The sequence below is a fragment of the Gorilla gorilla genome, chromosome 8, assembly GCF_029281585.2.
Source record: "Gorilla gorilla gorilla isolate KB3781 chromosome 8, NHGRI_mGorGor1-v2.1_pri, whole genome shotgun sequence".
Lineage (NCBI taxonomy): Eukaryota > Metazoa > Chordata > Mammalia > Primates > Hominidae > Gorilla > Gorilla gorilla.
Window position 1 is genome coordinate 27,553,748 of NC_073232.2, and position 20,389 is coordinate 27,574,136.

A 20,389-nucleotide genomic window follows, 5' to 3' on the forward strand; every position below is an offset into this window, starting at 1 on the left:
CTGGAGTCTGGCATTACTTCTCCTGATTCTTCCCTTGGGGTGGGCTGCCAGCATGGACAGTGGCCTGCTCGCACTTGGGAGGGGAGCGTGCACAGTCTGTTTATCAGAGGCGTTTGAACCACCCATCTTGAATGGGGGCTGGGTAAAATAAGGCTGAGACCTACTGGGCTGCATTCCCAGTAAGTTAAGGCATTCTTAGTCACAGGATGACAGAGAAGACCAGTACAAGATACAGGTCATAAAGACCTTGCTGATAACAACAGTTTGCAATAAAGAAGCCAGCTAAAACCCACCAAAACAAAGATGGCGATGAAAGTGACCTGTGGTGGTCCTCACTGCTACACTCCCATTGGCACCATGACAATTTACAAATGACATGGCAGCATCAGGAAATTACCCTATAAGGTCTAAAAATGGGAGGTATGAATACTCTATCCCGTGTTTAGCATATACTCAAGAAATAGCCATAAAAATGGGCAAACAAGCCAGCCATGGTGGCTCATGCCTGTAATTCCAGCACTTTGGGAGGCCGAGGTGGGCGGATCACAAGGTCAAGAGATCGAGATCATCGTGGCCAACATGGTGAAACCCCGTCTCCACTGAAAATACAAAACATTACCTGGGTGCGGTGGCACGCGCCTGTAGTCCCAGCTACTCAGGAGGCTGAGGCAGGAGAATCGCTTGAACCCGGGAGGCGGAGGCTGCAGTGAGCCGAGATCGTGCCACTGCACTCCAGACTGGTGACAGAGTGAGATTCCATCTCAAAAAAAGAAAAAAGGGAAACCAGCAGCCCTCAAGGCTGCTCTATGAAGCAGCCATTCTTTTATTCCTCTACTTTCTTAATAAACTTGCTTTCACTTTACTCTATGAACTCATCCTGAATTCTTTCTTGCAGGAGATCCAAGAACCCTCTCTTGGGGTCTGGATCTGGACCCCTTTCCAGTAACATAATTACTGGAGTTGTGTGCATTCTTGCTGAGGCGTTCTTCCCTTACCAGCCGAAAGTCCCTAGGAGGTCATATACCAGTTAAACTTCCACGACTTTGCCTTCGTGTGCATGTGTGAGCCCACTCAGCCAACTCCTGAGATCTTATCAGAATGCTGATCACCAGTTTCACGTTTTTTCTGTCTTCTGGGAGACTACCTCTCCCTGGCACTGGCTGCAACCAATTATTATTTTAGAAAGACAGTTAACAACTGCCTGACCGTCACCTGATGCTTGCCTGACATTCCCGGTTGTGGAGGCTCTCTCCTGCCCTGTTTATGTCTGACTAGCTACCTACTGTAACAAACTAACTTTATTTTGAACAGAAGGTGTGGAATTTTAAGCTAACTTTATTTTGAACAGAAGGTGTGGAATTTTAAGCCTCAGCACACTCTTGAAAATAACGGAGATTGTGGTGGTGAGCAATTAAGAGGAGGCTGGGAGCTCCAAGAGAAGAATCAGCTAAACCAAAGACCGGAGAAGTTTATGAGAGAATCAAGGTATGAGACAGTGAAAAGAGCCTTCTGGGCTGCGAAAAACCTCAAAGACTGTTCAGAAAGATTACCTATGCAAAGGATCTCATATTCATTGGATCAGATGGTGGGGCAACTTATGTCCCAGGGCACTGTTGAAAAGAATAAAGCAATCAATCTGCAATTAGTGGAGGGTAACAGTGCTCTGTAATGCCAACTGAAGCACACAGTTTAACACAAGGAGCAGGGAAAGAGACAAAGTGAGCCCTGCGAAAACTAAAACCACTGTAATCCCAGGAGTACTATGCCCATGTCAAAAAAGCTGCTGAGGAGTGACATCTCAGCTGCACATGCTGAAGGAATACAGTTTACTAAAATAGTGGAGCCATGACACTAAACAAATAAGCAAACTATCACAACAAGCCTGGGGAGGAGGTGAATTAGCATTCAAGTTGTTACGATGTATTTGTCAGGCCTCTGAGACGAAGCTCAGCCATTATAACCCCTGTGACCTGCACATACACATCCAGATAGCCTGCAGGAGCCAAGAAGTCTGGAGCAGCCAAAGAAAAACCACAGCCAAAAACCACAGCCAGTTCCTGCCTTAACTGATCAACTAAAATTATAATATTTTACTATTGTGACGTGTCCCTGCCCTACCTTGGCTGATCAGTCAACTTTGTGACATTCTTCTTCTGGACAATAAGTCTTATGATCTCTCCACCATGCATCTTGTAACCCCCTCCTCTGCTAACAATAGATAACCACCTTTTACCGTAATTTGCCATTACCTACCCAACTCCTATAAGGCAACCCCTTCCTTATCTCCCTTTGCTGACTCTCTTTTCGGACTCAGCCCACCTGCACCCAGGTGAATTAAAAGCTTTGTTGCTCACACAAAGCCTGTTTGGTGGTCTCTTCACACGGACGCGGTTGACAGTATTACCTAAAATGTCCAGTTTTCAGCTGAAAAAAGAATATGAGATATGCAAAGAAAAAGGAAAATGTGACCCATTGGTAGGGGAGAAAAAGCAGCCAAAAAAGTTAACTTTGAGAGAGTTTAGCTGCCAGACTTAGCAGGCAAAAACTTTAAAGCAGCCAATAAAAATATGTTCAAAGAATTAAAGGAAAGGAAAACATGCTTAAAAATGTAAAGGGAGATATGGTCGTCATGTTTCATCAAATAGAGAATATCAATAGAGGGAAATTTTTAAAAAAGGAAATCAAGATGTTGAAAGTACAGTTCTTAAAAATTCCACTAGAGGGGCTCAACCAGAGTTAAGCCCACAGAAAAAAATGAGCATACTTGAAGACAGAAGAATATAGATTATGTAATCTTGTAACTGAGTGCTTGCATTTTTCTAAGAAAAAGGAATGAATTGCTATTTTAAAAATTATTTTCTGTTCTCTTCTCCCCTTTCCCTATTCCCTGTTTGTTTCCTACTTAGCCCTTCAGAAACGCAAATTTAACCTTTTACACACTTTCCCCTCACCAGACATTCCCTGCAAGGCAAGTTCTTCTAACTAAGCCTCCAAGACAGATCTCTCCTAGAGAACTGACAGTCAATTTGCAGACCAAACCATACTGGCCAGCGAACTTTCACCTCCAGGGGGTGGTCTTGAAATTTCCACCCTCTAGGGGTTGCCACTCTTGTGGGGAGTAGGGGGCACTTTCATCCACCAGGAGGACATATCGAAATCATGCCTGCTTGGCCACTTTTACAACTTATTCCTGCCCAGGAAGGTGCCAATTAAACTGTGTTAGATTAGGCACCAGCTAGCAGTGGGAGCCCTGCCCTCGTTCACTTCCCCCCTTAACCTTATAAAAGTTTCCGCTTTCTGCTCCAAAGGTGAAGCAGCACATACAAATGCAGGATGCTGTATGCCTCATTCCCTAAGCTAGCTTTGGAAGAAACCATTTCCCTTGTACCAGACCTTACTCTTGTTAATCAGACTCTAAATGTGGCATGCAGCTAATCAGGTTTTTGGTTACAATCTGAAGGTCAGAGAGATACAAAAATGAAGACAAATGACCACAAACTTCAGAGAAACTTGTGACATTATTAAGACAACTTAGGCATTATTAACACAACTTAGGTAGTCCCAAAAGGAAAGCAAGAAAAAAAGGTAATATTCAAAAAATTATGGCTGAAAATGACCCACATTTGATGAAAAGCAATGTACACATCCAAAAAGAACAACTAGCTCTGAGGTGGACAAATGCAAAAAGATCCACAACCAGATACATCATCGTAAAAATGCTGAAAGTCAAAAGCAAAGAGAAAATGTTAAAGGAAGCAAGAGAAAAACAACTTGCCATGTACTAGGGAACTATAAAAGATTAGGAGTTGATTGTTAATCAGGAACAATGGAGCCCCAAAGATGGTAACATGACATATTCGGAGTACAGAAAGAAAAAAAAAAACCCATCAACCAAGAATTTAATACTCAGTAAAACTATCTCTCAAAAATAAAGACCTATTTCAAAATAGGTCTTTCAAAAATAGAGACCTATTAAAAAAAAAAAAGAGAGAGAAGGACCTAACAGACATACAAACAGCCAACAAGCATATGAAAGAATGCCCAATATCGCTAATCATCAGGAAAATGCAAATCAAAACAATGAGATGTCACCTCACCCCAGTTAAAATGGCCATCATTAAAAAAAAACACACACAAAATAATATATGCTGGCAAGGATGCAGAGAAAACCAAACTCTTCTACACTGTTGGTAGGAATGTAAATTAGTACAGCCATTATGTAAAATGGTATGGAGGTTCTTCAAAAGTAAATAGAACTACCAAATTACCCAGCAATCCTACTACTGGGTATATAGACAAAGGAATTGAAATCAGCAGGTCAAAGAGATATCTGCACTCTCATTTCACTGCAGCATTATTCCCAACAGTCAAGATATGGAATCCATCAAGAAATGAATGAATAAAGAAAATGTGGTACATATACACGATGGAATACCATTCAGCCTTTAAAACAAAAAGAAATTATGTTGTTTGCAACAAAATAGATGAACCTGGAAGACATCATATTATGCTAAGTGAAATAAGCCAGGCAGTGAAGGACAAATATTACACGATCTCACTTAAGTGGGGGAATCTAAAAAAGTCAAACTCATAGAAAGAATAGTGGTTACCAGAGGCTGGGGGAGGAGAGAGGACCAAGGAATGGGAGACACTGTTCAAAGGGTACAAAGTTTCAGATGGACGGGAGTAAGTTTTTGAGATCTACTGCACAACATGGTGACTATACTAATGTATTTTGTATTTCAAAGCTGCTATGAGAGTAAATTTCAAATTACCACAAGACAAGGATAAGTACAGTGATGGATATGTTAATTAGCTTGTTTTAATCATTCCACATTGTATACAAAATTATATACATGTCAAAACATCACACTGTATGCCACAAATATATGATCTGTCAATTAAAAATAAGAAAATCAAAATAGCTCACCTTCTGTGTCCTCCACCATATCAAGTTTAACCGCCTTTGTTCCATCAAAACAAAATGCCCTGATGGAATTCAGCCCTAACAATAAGGCATTCTGTTTGATTTTTTCTACTTTGTTGAAGATTTTATCCAGTGCTATAACTTCTCCCTAAAAAGAAACAAAACACACACACGCAGAAAAAAAAAAAAGAAAATTATAAATCCAAAGCAGTCATAAAAATGAGAAAAACATGAAAAATTATGGTCTTTTCCACCATACTCCCATCCCTAATTTAAAACCTCTATCCATTAACCAAATGTATGTGTCCGGAATTTATTCCTTCTGGTGGGTTCTTGGTCTCGCTGACCTCAAGAATGAAGCCGCAGACCCTTGCGATGAGTGTTACAGTTCTTAAAGATGGTGTGTCCGGAGCTTGTTCCTTCAGATGTTCAGATGTGTCTGGAGTCTCTTCCTTCCGGTCAGTTCATGGTCTCCCTGACTTCAGGAGTGAAGCCACAGACCTTCGCAGTGAGTGTTACACCTCTTAAAGGTGGCGCACCTGCAGTTGTTTGTTCCTCCGGGTGGGTTCGTGGTCTTGCTGACTTCGGGAGTGAAGCGGCAGACCTTCGCAGTGAGTGTTATAGCTCTCAAAGGTGGCGCGTCCAGAGTTGTTTGTTCCTCCCAGTGGGTTCGTGGTCTCGCTGACTTCAGGAGTGAAGCCGCAGACCTTCATAGTGAGTGTTACAGCTCGCAAAGGTAGTGCGAACCCAAAGAGTCAGCGGCAGCAAGATTTATCGTGAAGAACGAAAGAACAAAGTTTCCGCTATGTGGAAGGGGACCCTAGCGGCTTGCAGCTGCTGGCTCTGGTGGCCAGCTTTTATTCCCTTATTTGGCCCCGCCCACATCCTGCCTATTGGTCCATTTTACAGAGCGCTGATTGGTCCATTTTACACAGTGCTGATTGGTGCATTTACAATCCTTTAGCTAGACACAGAGCACTGATTGGTGCGTTTACAATCCTCTAGCTCGACAGAAAAGATCTCCAAGTCCCCACTCGACCCAGGAAGTCCAGCTGGCTTCACCTCTCATGTATATCCAATTCACATTAAATACTTATGGCTTTCCATTAAGAAAATACACATTCTTGCCAGAAAAATAATCTTATAATAACTAGCTACTTTTAATCAACAAAACTCAAAACCAAAAGTATTTGCAATCTTCGAAAGAAACTTAAAAACATCCACTGGAGGCAAACATTAAAAATCACCAATTTGATGTGCCTTGTTCACCTCTGGAAGAACATGAGCTAATGCTATTAGATGGCGGCCTTAAAGTGCTTTGAGATGCAAATGAATGTTACTTGTATGACTGGTCATTTTAATATTTCCCAGCTAGCCACATATAATTCCTGTGAACCCTGGCAACCAAAACTGGAAAAATATAAGCCAAAACCTCTGTATAGCATAGCAAAATATTTTGGTGTGGTATAAAACGCAGCTCAAGAAAATTTTATATAGTAACACTTTAAGTCAAAGTCAATAAAGATAAGAGGTCAAAATTTGGGAGGGGCCAAGAGAGCTGAATAGAAACAGCTCCAGTCTGTAGCTCTCAGGGAGACCAATGCAGAAGGTGAGTGATTTCTACATTTCTAACTGAGGTACCCAGTTCATCTCACTGGGACTGGTTAGGCAGTGGGTGCAACCCACGGACAGCAAGCAGAAGTAGGGTGGGGCATCATTCACCCAGGAAGTGCAAGCAGCTGGGGGGCCTCCCTCCCCCAGCCAAGAGAAGCTGTGAGGAACAAACTGTGCTACCCAGGCTGGGTACTACGCTTTTCCCATGGTTTTTGCAATCCACAGATCAGGAGATTGCCTCATGAGCCTACACATGGGCCCTGGGTTTCAAGCACAAAACTGGGCGGCCATTTGGGCAGGCACCGAGCTAGCTGTAGTTTTTTTTTTGTACCCCAGTGGCACCTGGAACCCCAGTAAGACAGAACCGTTTACTCCCCTGGAAAGGGGGCTAATGCCAGGGAGCCAAGTGGTCTCACTCAGTAGGTCCCACTGTCACGGAGCCCAGCAAGCTAAGAACCAATGGCTTGAAATTCTCACAGCCAGCACAGCAGTCTGGAGTCAACGTGGGATGACCGAGCTTGGTGGGCATCCGCCATTACTGAGTCTTCAGGAGGCTGTTGTACCTTGACAGTGCTAAGGAGACTGGGAGGTTTGGACTGGGAAGAACTGACCACAGCGCAGCAAAGCGGTTGTGGCCAGACTGCTTCTCTAGATTCCTCCTCACTGGGCAGGGCATCTCTGAAGGACAGGCAGCAGGCCCACTCAGGGGCTTACAGATAAAACTCTCATTTCCCTGGGACAGAGCACCTGGGGGGAGGGGTGGCTGTGGGCACAGCTTCGGCAGACTTAATCTTTCCAGCCTGCGGGCTCTGAAGAGAGAAGCTGATCCTGACAAGGGGGATTCTCCCAGCACAGTGTACCAGCTATGCTAAGGGACAGATTGCCTCAAGTGGGTCCCTGATCTCCATGCCTCCTGACTAGGAGAGACCACCCAACAGGGGTCGACAGACACCTCATGCAGGAGAGCTCCAGCTAGCATCGGGCCAGTGCCCTTTCGGATGAAGCTTCCAGAGGAAGGAGCAGGCAGCAATTTTTGCTGTTCTGCAGCCTCCACTGGTGATACCCAGTCAAACAGGGTCTGGGGTGGACCTCCAGCAAACCGCAGCAGACCTGCAGAAGAGGGGCCTGTTAGAAGAAAAACTAACAAACAGAAAGCAACAACATCAACAAAAAAGACCCCCACAACAATCCCATCCAAAGGTCATCAACCTCAAAGATCAAAGGTATATAAATCCATGAAGATGAGGAAAAAACAGCACAAAATTCCAAAACAGCTGAAAATTCCAAAAACCAGAATGCCTCTTCTCCTCTAAATAATCGCAACTCCTCTCCAGCAAGGGCACAAAACTGGACAGGGAATGAGACTGACAAACTGACAGAAGTAGGCTTCTGAAGGTGGGTAATAACAAACTCCTCTGAGCTAAAGGAGCGTGTTCTAACCCAATGCAAGGAAGCTAAGAACCTTGATAAAACGTTACAGGAATGGCTAACTAAAATAACCAGTTTAGAGAGGAACATAAATGACCTGATGGAGCTGAAAAACACAGCACGAGAACTTCTTGAAGCATACACAAGTATCAACAGACAAATCGATGAAGCAGAAGAAAGGATATCAGAGACTGAAGATCACCTTGCTGAAATAAGGCATAAAGACAAGATTAAAGAAAAAAGAATGAAAAGGAGTGAACAAAGCCTCCAAGAAATATGCGACTATGTGAAAAGACCAAACCCATGAATGACTGGCATACCTGAAAGTGACAGGGAGAACGGACCAAATTGGAAAACACACTTTAGGTTGGGAAAACATACCCAACCTAGCAAGACAGGCCCAAGTTCAAATTCAGAAAATACAGGGAACACCACTAAGATACCCCTCAAGAAGAGCAACCCCAACACACATAATCAGATTTTCAAAGGTTGAAGCAAAGGTTAAGGGCAGCCAGAAAGGAAGGTCAGGTCACCTACAAAGGGAAGCCCATCAGACTAACAGCAGATGTCTCTGCAGAAACCCTACAAGCCAAAATAGAATGGGGGTGAATATTCAACATTCTTAAATAAAAGAATTTTCAACCCAGAATTTCACATCCAGCCAAATTAAGCTCCATAAGCAAAGGAGAAATAAAATCCTTTCCAGGCAAGCAAATGCTGAGGGATTTTGTCACCACCAGTCCACCCTTACAACAGCTCCTGAAGGAAGCACTAAATATGGAAAGGAAAAACCAGTAACAGCCACTGCAAAAACACACCAAAATATAAAGACCAACGACACTATGAAGAAACTGCATCAACTAACGTGCAAAATAACAAGCTAGCATCATGATGACAGGATCAAATTCACACCTAACAATATTAACTTTAAATGTAAATGACCAAATGCCCCAATTAAAAGATACACACTGGTAAACTGGATAAAGAGTCAAGACCCATCGGTGTGCTGTATTCGGGAGACCCATCTCATGTGCAAAGACACACACAGGCTCAAAATAAAGGAATGGAGGAATATTTACCAAGTCAATGGAAAGCAAAAAAAAAGTAGGGGTTGCAATCCTAGTCTCTGATAAAAAAGACTTTAAACCAACAAAGATCAAAAAAGACAAGGGCATTACATAATGACAAAAGGGTCAATGCAACAAGAAGAGCTAACTATCCTAAATATATATACACCCAATACAGGAGCACCCAGATTCATAAAACAAGTTCTTAGAGACCTACAAAGAGACTTAAGACTCCCACACAATAATAGTGGGAGACTTTAACACCCTACTGTTAATAGTAGATCAATGAGACAGAAAATTAACAAGGATATTCAGGACATGAACTCACCTCTGGATCAAGTGGACCTAATAGACATCTACAGAACTCCCTACCCCAAATCAACAGAATATACATTATTCTCAGAGCCACATGGCACTTATTCTAAACTCGACCACATAACTGGGAGTAAAAGACTCCTCAGCAAATGCAAAATAATGGAAATCATAACAAACAGTCTCTCAGACCACAGTGCAATCAAATTAGGACTCAGGATTAAGAAACTCACTCAAAACCGCACGACTACATGGAAATTGAACAACTTGCTCCTGAATGACTCCTGGGTAAATAAAACAATTTAGGCAGAAATAAAGAAGTTATTTGAAACCAATGAGAACAAAGAGACAATGTACCAGAATCTCTGGGACACAGTTAATGCAGTGTTAAAAGGGAAATTTATAGCACTAAATGCCCACATCAGAAAGCTGGAATGATCTGAAATCGACACCCAAACATCACAATTAAAAGAACTAGAGAAGCAAGAGCCAACAAAAGGTAGCAGAAAACAACAAATAACTAGAGCAGAAATGAAGGGGACAGAGACACAAAAAACCCTTCAAAGAATCAATGAATTGAGGAGCTGGTTTTTTGAAAAGATTAACAAAACAGACCATTAGCTAGACTAATACAGAAGAAAACAGAGAAGAATCAAACAGACACAATAAAAAATGATAAAGGGGATGTCACCATTGATCCCAAAGAAATACAAACTGCCATCAGAGAATACTATAAACACCTCCATGCAAATAACCTAGAAAATCTAGAAGAAATGGATAAATTCCTGGACACATACACCCTCCCAAAACTAAATCAGGAAGAAGTCAAATTCCTGAATAGACCAATAACAAGTTCTGAAATTGAGGCGGTAATAGCCTACCAACTAAAAAAAGCCCAGGACCAGATGGATTCACAGCAAAATTCTACCAGAGGTACCAAGAGGAGCTGGCACCATTCCTTCTGAAATGATTCCAAACAATAGAAAATGATTCCTCATTTTATGAGGCCAGCATCATCCTGATATCAAAACCTGGCAGAGACACAACAAAACAAGAGAATTTCAGGACAATATCCCTGATGAATATCGATGCAAAAATCCTCAATAAAATATTGGCAAACCAGATCCAGCAGTACATTAAAAAGCTTATCCACCACAATCAAGTCAGCTTCATCCCGGGGATGCAAGACTGATTCAACACACTCAAATCAAAAAACGTAATCCATCACATAAACAACCAATGACAAAAACCACATGATTATCTCAACAGATACAGAAAAGGCCTTCCATAAAATTCAACATCCCTTCATGTTAAAAACCCTCAATAAACTAGGTATTGATGGAATATCTCAAAATAATGAGAGCTATTTGTGACAAACCCGTAGCCAATATCATACCGAATGGGCAAAAGCTGGAAGCATTCCCTTTGAAAACTGGCATGAGACAAGGATGCCCCCTCTCACCACTCCTATTCAACATAGTATTGGAAACTCTGGCCAGGCTAATCAGGCAAGAGAAAGAAATAAAGAGTATTCAAATAGGAAGAGAGGAAGTCAAGTTGTCTCTGTTTGCAGATGACATGACTGTATATGTAGAAAACCCCATCGTCTCCGCCCAAAAACTCCTTAAGCTGATAAGCAACTTCAGCAAAGTCTCAGGATAAAAAATCAGTGTGCAAAAAAATCACAAGCATTCCTTTACACCAACAACAGACAAGCAGAGAGCCAAATCATGAGTGAACTCCCATTCACAATTGCTACAAAGAGAATAAAATACCTAGAAATGCAACTTACAAGGGACATGAATGATCCCTTCAAGAAGAACTGCAAACCATTGTTCACGGAAATAAGAGAGGACACAAACAAATGGAAACAAATTCCATGCTCGTGGATAGGAAGAATCAATAACATCAAAATGGCCATAATGCCCAAAGTAATTTATAGATTCAACGGTATTTCCATCAAGCCATGACTGTCTTTCTTAGCAGAATTAGAAAAAAAATACTTTAAACTTCATATGGAACCAAAAAAGGGCAAGTATAGCCAAGCCAATCCTAAGCAAAAAGAACAAAGCTGGAGGCATCATGCTACCTGACTTCAAACTATACTACAAGGCTACAGTAGCCAAAACAGCAATGTACTGGTAACAAAACAGACATATAGACCAATGGAACAGAACAGAGACCTCAGAAGTAACAACACACATCTACAACCATCAGATCCTTGACAAACCTGACAAAAACAAGCAATGGTGAAAGGATCCCCTATTTAATAAATGGTGCTGGGAAAACTGGCTGTCCATATGCAGAAGACAGAAACTGCACCCCTTCCTTACACAAATATTAACTCAAGATGGATTAAAAACTTAAATGTAAAACCCAAAACCATAAAAACCCTAGAAGAAAACCTAGGCATTACCATTCAGGACACAGGCATAGGCAAGGACTTCATGACTAAATCACCAAAAGCAATGGCAACAAAAGCCAAAATTGACAAATGGGATCTAATTAAACTAAAGAGCTTCTGCACAGCAAAAGAAACTATCATTGGAGTGAACAGGCAACCTACAGATTGGGAGAAAATTTTTGCAATCTACCCATCTGACAAAGGTCTAATATCCAGAATCTATGAAGAACTTAAACAAATTTACAAGGAAAAAAAATCCCACCAAAAAGTGGAAGAAGGATATGAACAGACACTTCTCAAAAGACAACATTTATGCTGCCAATAAACATGAAAAAAAGCTCATCATCACTGGTCATTAGAGAAATGCAAATCAAAACCACAATGAGATACCATCTCACGCCAGTTAGAACGGCGATTAAAAAGTCAGGAAACAACAGATGCTGGCAAGGATGTGGAGAAATAGGGACGCCTTTACACTGTTGGTGGGAGTGTAAATTAGTTCAACCACTGTGGAAGACAGTGTGGCGATTCCTCAAGGATCTAGAACCAGAAATACCATTTGACCCAGCAATCCCATCACTGGGCATATACCCAAAGGATTATAAATCATTCTGCTATAAAAACATATGCACACATATGTTTACTGCAGCACTATTTACAATAGCAAAGACTTGGAACCAACCCAAATGCCCATCAATGACAGACTGGATAAAGAAAATGTGGCACATATACACCATGGAATACTAAGCAGCCATAAAAATGAATGAATTCATGTCCTTTGCAGGGACATGGATGAAGCTGGAAGTTATCATTCTCAGCAAACTAACACAGGAACAGAAAACCAAACACCGCATGTTCTCACTCATAAGTGGGAGTTGAACAATGAGAACACATGGACACAGGGAGGGGAATATCACACACGGGGGCCTGTCAAATGGTTGGAGGTAAGGGGAGGGATAGCATTAGGAAAAATACCTAATGCATGTGGGGCTTAAAACCTACATAACGGGTTGATAGGTACAGCTAACCATCATGGCACATGTATACCTATGTAACAAACCTGCACATTCTGCAGGTGTATTGCAGAACTTAAAGCACAATTAAAAAAAAAAAAAGCCACAATTTTAAGAATGCATCGTGGGCCAGGCACAGTGGCTCATGCCTGTAATCCCAGCACTTTGGGAGGCCGGGGCAGGCAGATCACTTGAGGCCAGGAGTTTGAAACCATCCTGGCCAATATGGTGAAACCCCATCTCTACTAAAAATACAAAAATTATTCGGGTGTGGTGGCATGCGCCTGTAAGCCCCACTACTTGGGAGACTGAGGCATGAGAATCGCTCAAACCCGGGAGGCGGAGGTTGCAGTAAGCCAAGATTGGGCCACGGTGCACTCCAGCCTCAGCGACAGAGCAAGACTCTGAGAAAAAAAAAAAGAAAGAAAGCCTTGTGACATTCATATATTTTAAAACATACTATGAAATGGAATTGCAAATACAGTGAGAATGACTCTTCTATATATTTTCTTGCTTTGTTTTCCCTTTTCTTTTACACTGCCCTTGTATGCCATATGCAGCAATGGCATAGCCTACAATGCAGAAGATTTGTAAATATTCCTCAAATACTACCAGGTTTAGTGATAGACACTTTCTGTTTTTTTTGTTTTTTTTGTTTTTTTGAGACGGAGTCTCACTCTGTCACCCATGCTGGAGTGCAGTGGCACGATCTTGGCTCACTGCAATCTCTGCCTCCCAGGTTCAAGCGATTCTCCTGCCTCAGCCTCCCAAGTAGCTGGGACTACAGGCACACGCCACCACGCCCAGCTACTTTTTTTTTGTATTTTTAGTAGAGATGGGGTTTCACATGTTGGCCTGGATGGTCTCGATCTCTTAACCTCGTGATCCAATTGTGGCTCAAATATTTCTATTCCGGTTGTTCGTGTCTGCATTGCTGCCCCACTGTGGCTGACTGCCTACATAGCCTCAATTCTTCAACTTTCCATGTATATTCACTCTTCACCAGATAATCCTGCAATACCCAATATGCTGTCACTCTGATGGGATTCAGTCATGTGATTTGTTTTGGCCAATAAACAGGATGACAGTAGATGGCATGTAAGCAGAGGTTTTTTTTAATACCATGAAAAGCACTTGAACAGTTGGACTTGCTCTGCGTTGCTCTCTGCCATCACCAGCCCCCAACTACTGCCCTCTGCTGGGCCAGTCTGCTGGTCCCAGTCAGGGGAGAACTTACACATCGGCCAGAGGCAGGGCATCCCTGTCGTCTCAGCTGAGGCCACTTCAGATGAGCCAACAACCATCCAAGACCAAGTGAATGGGCCCACCCAAGATCATCAGAAACACCCAAATCACCTGCAGCTGACCAGTACATGAGTGAGCCCAGCAGGGATCAGCTGAATCCCATGGACTCCTGAGCCCCCAAAATGTTTAGTTGAATGCCGCCAAAATTTTGTGTCTTCACACATCATAAAAACAACAGAAAACTGATACACCCATAATATCCAGACTCCCTTTGGAAAGACATTTTTACTAAGAGAGAATCAAATCTCTATGAATAATTACCTTTAAGCAAATACGATAAATATGCCATAATTTAATGGAGAATTAACACTTTCTCAAAGCCGATCATGATCAATCTTTAATCTTCCATATAAAGTGAAAAATGATTTGCATTAAACTTCACAACTCAACAAAATCAACTCTTCTTATTTCAGGTGCTTTATTTTAGGCCCTAGTTGTATTTAATGCATTTTTCCTTCAAGAGTTTTTGTTACCACCTTAAATTCTTTTGGGGCAAAGAAGAGTATAAATAAGCAGACAAGTATATCCTCTCTAATGAGTATTACATTCCTCAAAACGTAAACAACAAATATCCTTTTCTCTTTTTTGATTCTCATTCTCAGTATTTAAAAAATATCCTTTTTTATTAGAGATCTTTCTTAGACCAAAATGATAACTTCAAATAGTAAATATTCTATATGTATGTGTATATGTTTATGTATTATACAACTATGTTTATATATTTTAACATATACATATTTCACACTTTGATAATATACTGTGAAATTAGTTTTTAATGGCAGAATATATTTTAATAGTTTAAACAACTATGAAATCTTATAAGAATATGAAATAATCTCTAAATGTATTAAATTTAATTTCATAACAGATTAAGTCTATAATCATATTAGCAAATTGTAAAATTCAAGACGGTCTTGAGACAGTCTTCATAAATGATCATTGTCTACTGAGCTTAATATGTAGTGACTGACATAACTGAATAGTTTTCATTTTGGCTGAATCTGAACTAAATGAGACTGTGAATGGCTCTATGTTTCAGAAATTACATATTGTGAAATACACACTACTTTGAGAGTGGATTTGCTGTGAAGACAGTCTCACCTGATCATGCATTAGTGCTGCAATGTGTGTTGTTTTCCCTCCAGGTGCTGCACACAAGTCTAGAATCTTCTCTCCAGGTTGAGGATTTAGTACATGACTTACTAAGGCAGATGGCAAATTCTATAAGGAAAAAAATGTAATCGATTATCAATAATCCTAAAGCATTTTTAATTTGAGAACCAGAGAATATAAAGAACGCTTTGGGGGTAATCCACTACAGCATCCTCACGTCTGCTAAGAGGACAGTTTTTATAAATATACTCAGGTTAGGAAATTCACGATTTCCTAGAATATCCTACGATCTCCCAGGACTTACACACAAACCACCTGCACAAAAATATACATGACACACTTTTCAAGTCAACTGAACTCAATTGCCTTATCAGTATTTTCTGGGTACCAGCAAAAAATAAATAAATAACCCATATTATTTCCTTTTCTGAATCCCAATGGTTCTCAATATTATGGAAGCCAGAGACCTCTAAAATTGCAGGACCACTCTGGATTTTTTCCCCAAAAAATGTACAAAATTTTGGTCTCAGCGGTCACTACTCAACATTTTAGTACAAAAGCATGCCATTTTCATATAGACATATCATCTGAGAGCACTTCAATCTCAGCATTGTTCACTTTAATAATTTAAACTCCACTTGGCAACACATAAATATTAAATAATTGGTTTCTTCCAGTTAACCAAGAATATAACTTTGCCATTTTGGCCGCCTCGTCATCTAACTCTCATTTAAGATGCCTTGTTTTACGCTGCTAAATCATCCAAAAGGCATGTTTGGGTCCCTGCTTCCACCACATTTCAACAGGAAACGAACTAAAATGCAAAAACAAACAAACAAACAACGACAACAACAAAAAACCTCAAACCCTGGCTGTTTCTGACTGGCACCTAAAAATATATTATGAGGTTATACAACCAAAACATACCTCATCTATAGCAGTAAGTCATATTAAATCATTAATTTCTTATTAGTATCAATTATATAAGGACTACTTACTATAGAATGATAGCCTTGAATAAAACAGATAGAACAGTATCATAAAATAACTCATTTCTAAAATTACTTGGCAAGAAAAACAGTCTTATAAGGATGGAGTTACTTGTTTGGTTATTTTGGAGACAGAGTCTCATTATTTTGCTTAGGCTGGGTTCAAATTTGGGATCCTCACAATTGTGCCTCTTAAAGCTTAAAGGTTTCAATTCCTTCCTACCAAAAGACTGAACAATACATCCATTAGTACATCCTCAAGAACTGTGAGATGGCCGGGAGTGCTGGGTCATGCCTGTAATTCCAGCACTTTGGGAGGCCAAAGCGGGAGGATCACCTGAGGTCGGGAGTTTGAGACCAGCCTGACCAACATGGAGAAACCCCATCTCTACTAAAAATACAACATCAGCTGGGCGTGGTGGCACATGCCTGTAATCCCAGCTACTCAGGAGGCTGAGGCAGGAGAATCACTTGAACCCAGGAGGTGGAGTTTGCAGTGAGCAGAGATAGCATCATTGCACTCCAGCCTGGGCAATAAGAGCGAAACTCCATCTAAAAATAAATAAATAAATACATACATACATCCAAAAAAGCTGTGAGATGGCTGCAACATTCTCAAGGGAATCTAAGATCACCACTTTGAAACAAACTCAGTGGTGAGAAAGCAGTTTCAAACAAGCAAATTTCTTCCTCTGAATATATGAAGCATTAAAATCAATGCAAACAATTTAGGCACCCAAAGAGCTAAGTGTCAGGCCTCTGAGCCCAAGCTAAGCCATAACATCCCCTGTGACCCGAATGTATACATCCAGATGGCCTAAAGCAACTGAAGATACACAAAAGAAGTGAAATAAGCCTTAACTGATGACATTCCACCATCGTGATTTGTTTCTGCCCCACTCTGATCAATGTACCTTGTAATCTCCCCCACCCTTAAGAAGGTTCTTTGTAATTCTCCCCATCCTTGAGAATGTACTTTGTGAGATCCACCCCTGCCCGCAAAACATTGCTCCTAACTCCACCGCCTATCCCAAAACCTATAAGAACTAACGATAATCCCATCACCCTTTGCTGACTCTCTTTTCAGACTCAGCCCGCCTGCACCCAGGTGAAATAAACAGCCTTGTTGCTCACACAAAGCCTGTTTGGTGGTCTCTTCACATGCACACGTGAGACACTAAACACTAAAAATAGCTTAACCTACTATAGTTTATCCAGCAAGCTCTACTTATTTATTTTTATTTTTGAGACAGGCTCTGGCTCTGTTACTCAGGCTGTCAGGGTCTCAGACTGTCACCCAGGTTGCAGTGCAGTGGCACAATCACGGCTCACTGAAGCCTGAACCACCTGGGCTCAATCAATCCTCCCACCTCAGCCTCCCAAATAGCTGGGACTACAGGCACACATCACCTCACTCAGCTAATTCTTTGTATTTTTTTGTAGAGACAGGGTTTCTCCCAAGTTGCCCAGGATGGTCCTGGGCTCAGGTGAGCTGCCCACCTAGGCCTCCCAAAGTGTTGGGATTACAGGAGTGAGCCAGTATACCTGGCAGCAAGTTTTATTTATTACAAAAATATTTAAATTGAACTCCAAGATGAAAACACTAATACACGTTTAAAGCGGCTAAAGATTTGGTGATTCTTTATCTAGAGACAGCTGGCTATGCTTCACTCCTAAAAATGATAACATTAATGGATTGGCCAAAGATTATGTAAGTTTCCATTCAAACATAAGAAATACATTAAGAACTTTCTGATTTGTAATAAGTGAAAAAATATAAAACAGCCCATGTGACGAGGCTTAATTAAATATTCAAATAGCAGGCTTATTTTTTATTTTTGGAGACAGAGTCTTGCTCTGTCACACAGGCTGGAGTGCAGTGGTGCAATCAAAGCTCACTGCCACCTTGAACTCTTGGGCTCAAGAAATCCTCCCACATCAGCCTCCAAAGGAGCTAGGACTACAGGCGTGTGCCACCACACCTGGCTAATCTTTAAAATTTTTTGTAGAGATGGGGTAGCGCTATATCACTTCTTGGACTTCTGGCTAAGATCAAGCATAGAGATGGGGTTGCAGTATGTTGCCTAGGCTAGTCTCAAACTTCTGGGCTCAAGTTATCCTCCTGCCCTGGCCTCCCGAAGTGCTGGGATTACAGCTGTGAGCCACTGTGCCCGGTGACAGAGTTTTCTTAAAATAATTTACAACTTTCCTTTATAATATTCCTTTACACTGGTTATGCAGTATAATCACCGGGTAAGCTTAGGAAGAAAAGTCTGGGCCTTATCTAGTAAAATCAAGTCAGAATTTCTAACACTGGAGCATCAGTGGTTTCAAAATCACCCTAGGTGATTCTAGTGGGCATGGAGCCATGCGCCACTGCTGGACTACACTGATTACCACATAGTGGCACATTAGAATCACCTATGAAAGCTTTCAAACATCTGACCCAGGCTCTAACCCAGACAAAGGAAGGCTGCCACAAGTGGCAGGGCCAGGCAGGAGTATTTATTGAATGCTCCCTAGATTGTCCAACTTCTTCAAATTGTTTACAAGAAATGAAGCAATTAAAAAATTCAGTTTCAGGCACCATTTTTTTCTTCCAGTGAACCAAGAATATAACTTTGAAAACAGTTGCTGTATTTAACTGTCAACCCTTTATTAGACAATTAGTTCAACTGAAGGGCATCTAATACTTCTTAATTCTGTGGATTGTGTTTAAGCAATTTAAAAGTTTCCTTTTTGATTTTGGAAAACCAAATGATATAGTACAGTTGTAATTTTAATGACTGTGTACAACACTTCTATTAACTTTACAAAGTATCTTTGGGTAATGTAAGATGCTAAAATTAAAAATTATCCCTTATCACTAGCCCCTCACAATACACCCCACTTACCACTAAAAAGCCCCCATCACAATGTGAAGCTTTTGCATTGGCTGTTGGAAGCCACAGAGGGTATTGGCTTGGGGGGATAACAGTTTTCCAGGAAGAGGCAAGAGTCATCAAAAACCAAAGCAAAACGAAAAAAACCCCCACAAATTTCCCAAATATTTTTGCACGAGAAAGCATGTAATTATGTCCTCCTGTCCTGTACAATAACTTCAGCAATCACATAGAATGAAAAAAGAGGCCGGTTGTGGTGGCTCATGCCTGTAATCCCAGCACTTTCAGAGGCCTAGGTCGGAGGACCACTTCAGGCCAAGTGTTCCAGACCAGCCTGGGCAACATAGTGAGACCTCATCTCTATAAAAAAATAAAAAATTGGCTTCACATAGTACTGTGTACCTATAGTACCAGCTCCTTGGGAGGCTGAGGCAAGAAGATCACTTGAGCCTGGAAGGTCAAGGCTGCAGTGAGCCATAATCCCACCACCACACTCAGCCTGGGAGACAAAGCCTCAATAAAACAAAAAAAGAGAAGAGACTACTACCTGGCCGGTGCAGTGGCTCATGCCTATAATCCCAACACTTTGGGAGGCTGAGGCAGGTTGATCCCCTGAGGTCAGGAGTTTGAGACCAGACTGGCCAATATGGTGAAACCCCACCTCTACTAAAAATACAAAAATTAATTGGGTTTGGTGGCGCACACCTGTAATCACAGCTACTTAGGAGGCTAAGGCATGAGAATCTCTCAAAACTGGGAGGCGAAGGTTGCAGTGAGTGGAGATCATGCCATTGTACTCCAGCCTGAGTGAAAGAGCAAGACTCCATCTCAAAAAAAAAAAAAAAATATATATATATATATATATGTATATATATATTATATACTAGCTGCCAAACTCGTGTGCCTGGTAGACAGATTTCAAGGTGTAACTACTTTGGCCACTCACCTTATGAACTACCTCATCTTTTCAAGTTAACCAGTTATTGAATGTCATTCAAGAAACCGTATCAGTTTTCTTAAGTTATAAACCAGTGCAGGCTTGAGATAATATATATTTAAAGTGCCTAGCACAAAGCCAACTTTAAATCAAAGCTGGCATAGATTCCTAGGAAGAACAAAAAATGTTATCTTGCATGAAGATGCAGCTGATGATTTGAGTATCTTTTTCCCTGTATTTTAAAAGATATTTTGAAACATGCGAAGCAAAATAGAATTTAAGTTCAAAATGAAACTACATCACAGATTTCTCTGTGGGCCCAGATTTCAAATGGCAGAACTGCAGGAAAGTAGCAAACCAGAATAACACCTGGATTTCAACTTGAACCCTTTGTTCCA

At 41.1% G+C, this 20,389-nt stretch overlaps 1 protein-coding gene across 33 annotated transcripts in view; it reads right to left on the minus strand.

Moving 5' to 3' along the window:
- NSUN6 (NOP2/Sun RNA methyltransferase 6) overlaps positions 1-20,389 on the minus strand; it is a 141,256-nt gene that overhangs the window by 65,255 nt on the left and 55,612 nt on the right. For all 33 annotated transcript variants that reach the window (XM_063709939.1, XM_055354135.2, XM_063709940.1 and 30 more), the window contains 2 exons: positions 15,172-15,291; positions 4,931-5,075 (listed from right to left, as the gene is read on the minus strand). In XM_063709939.1, coding sequence (XP_063566009.1) covers positions 4,931-5,075; positions 15,172-15,291 — 265 coding nt within the window. The remainder of the gene's footprint in view (positions 1-4,930; positions 5,076-15,171; positions 15,292-20,389) is intronic.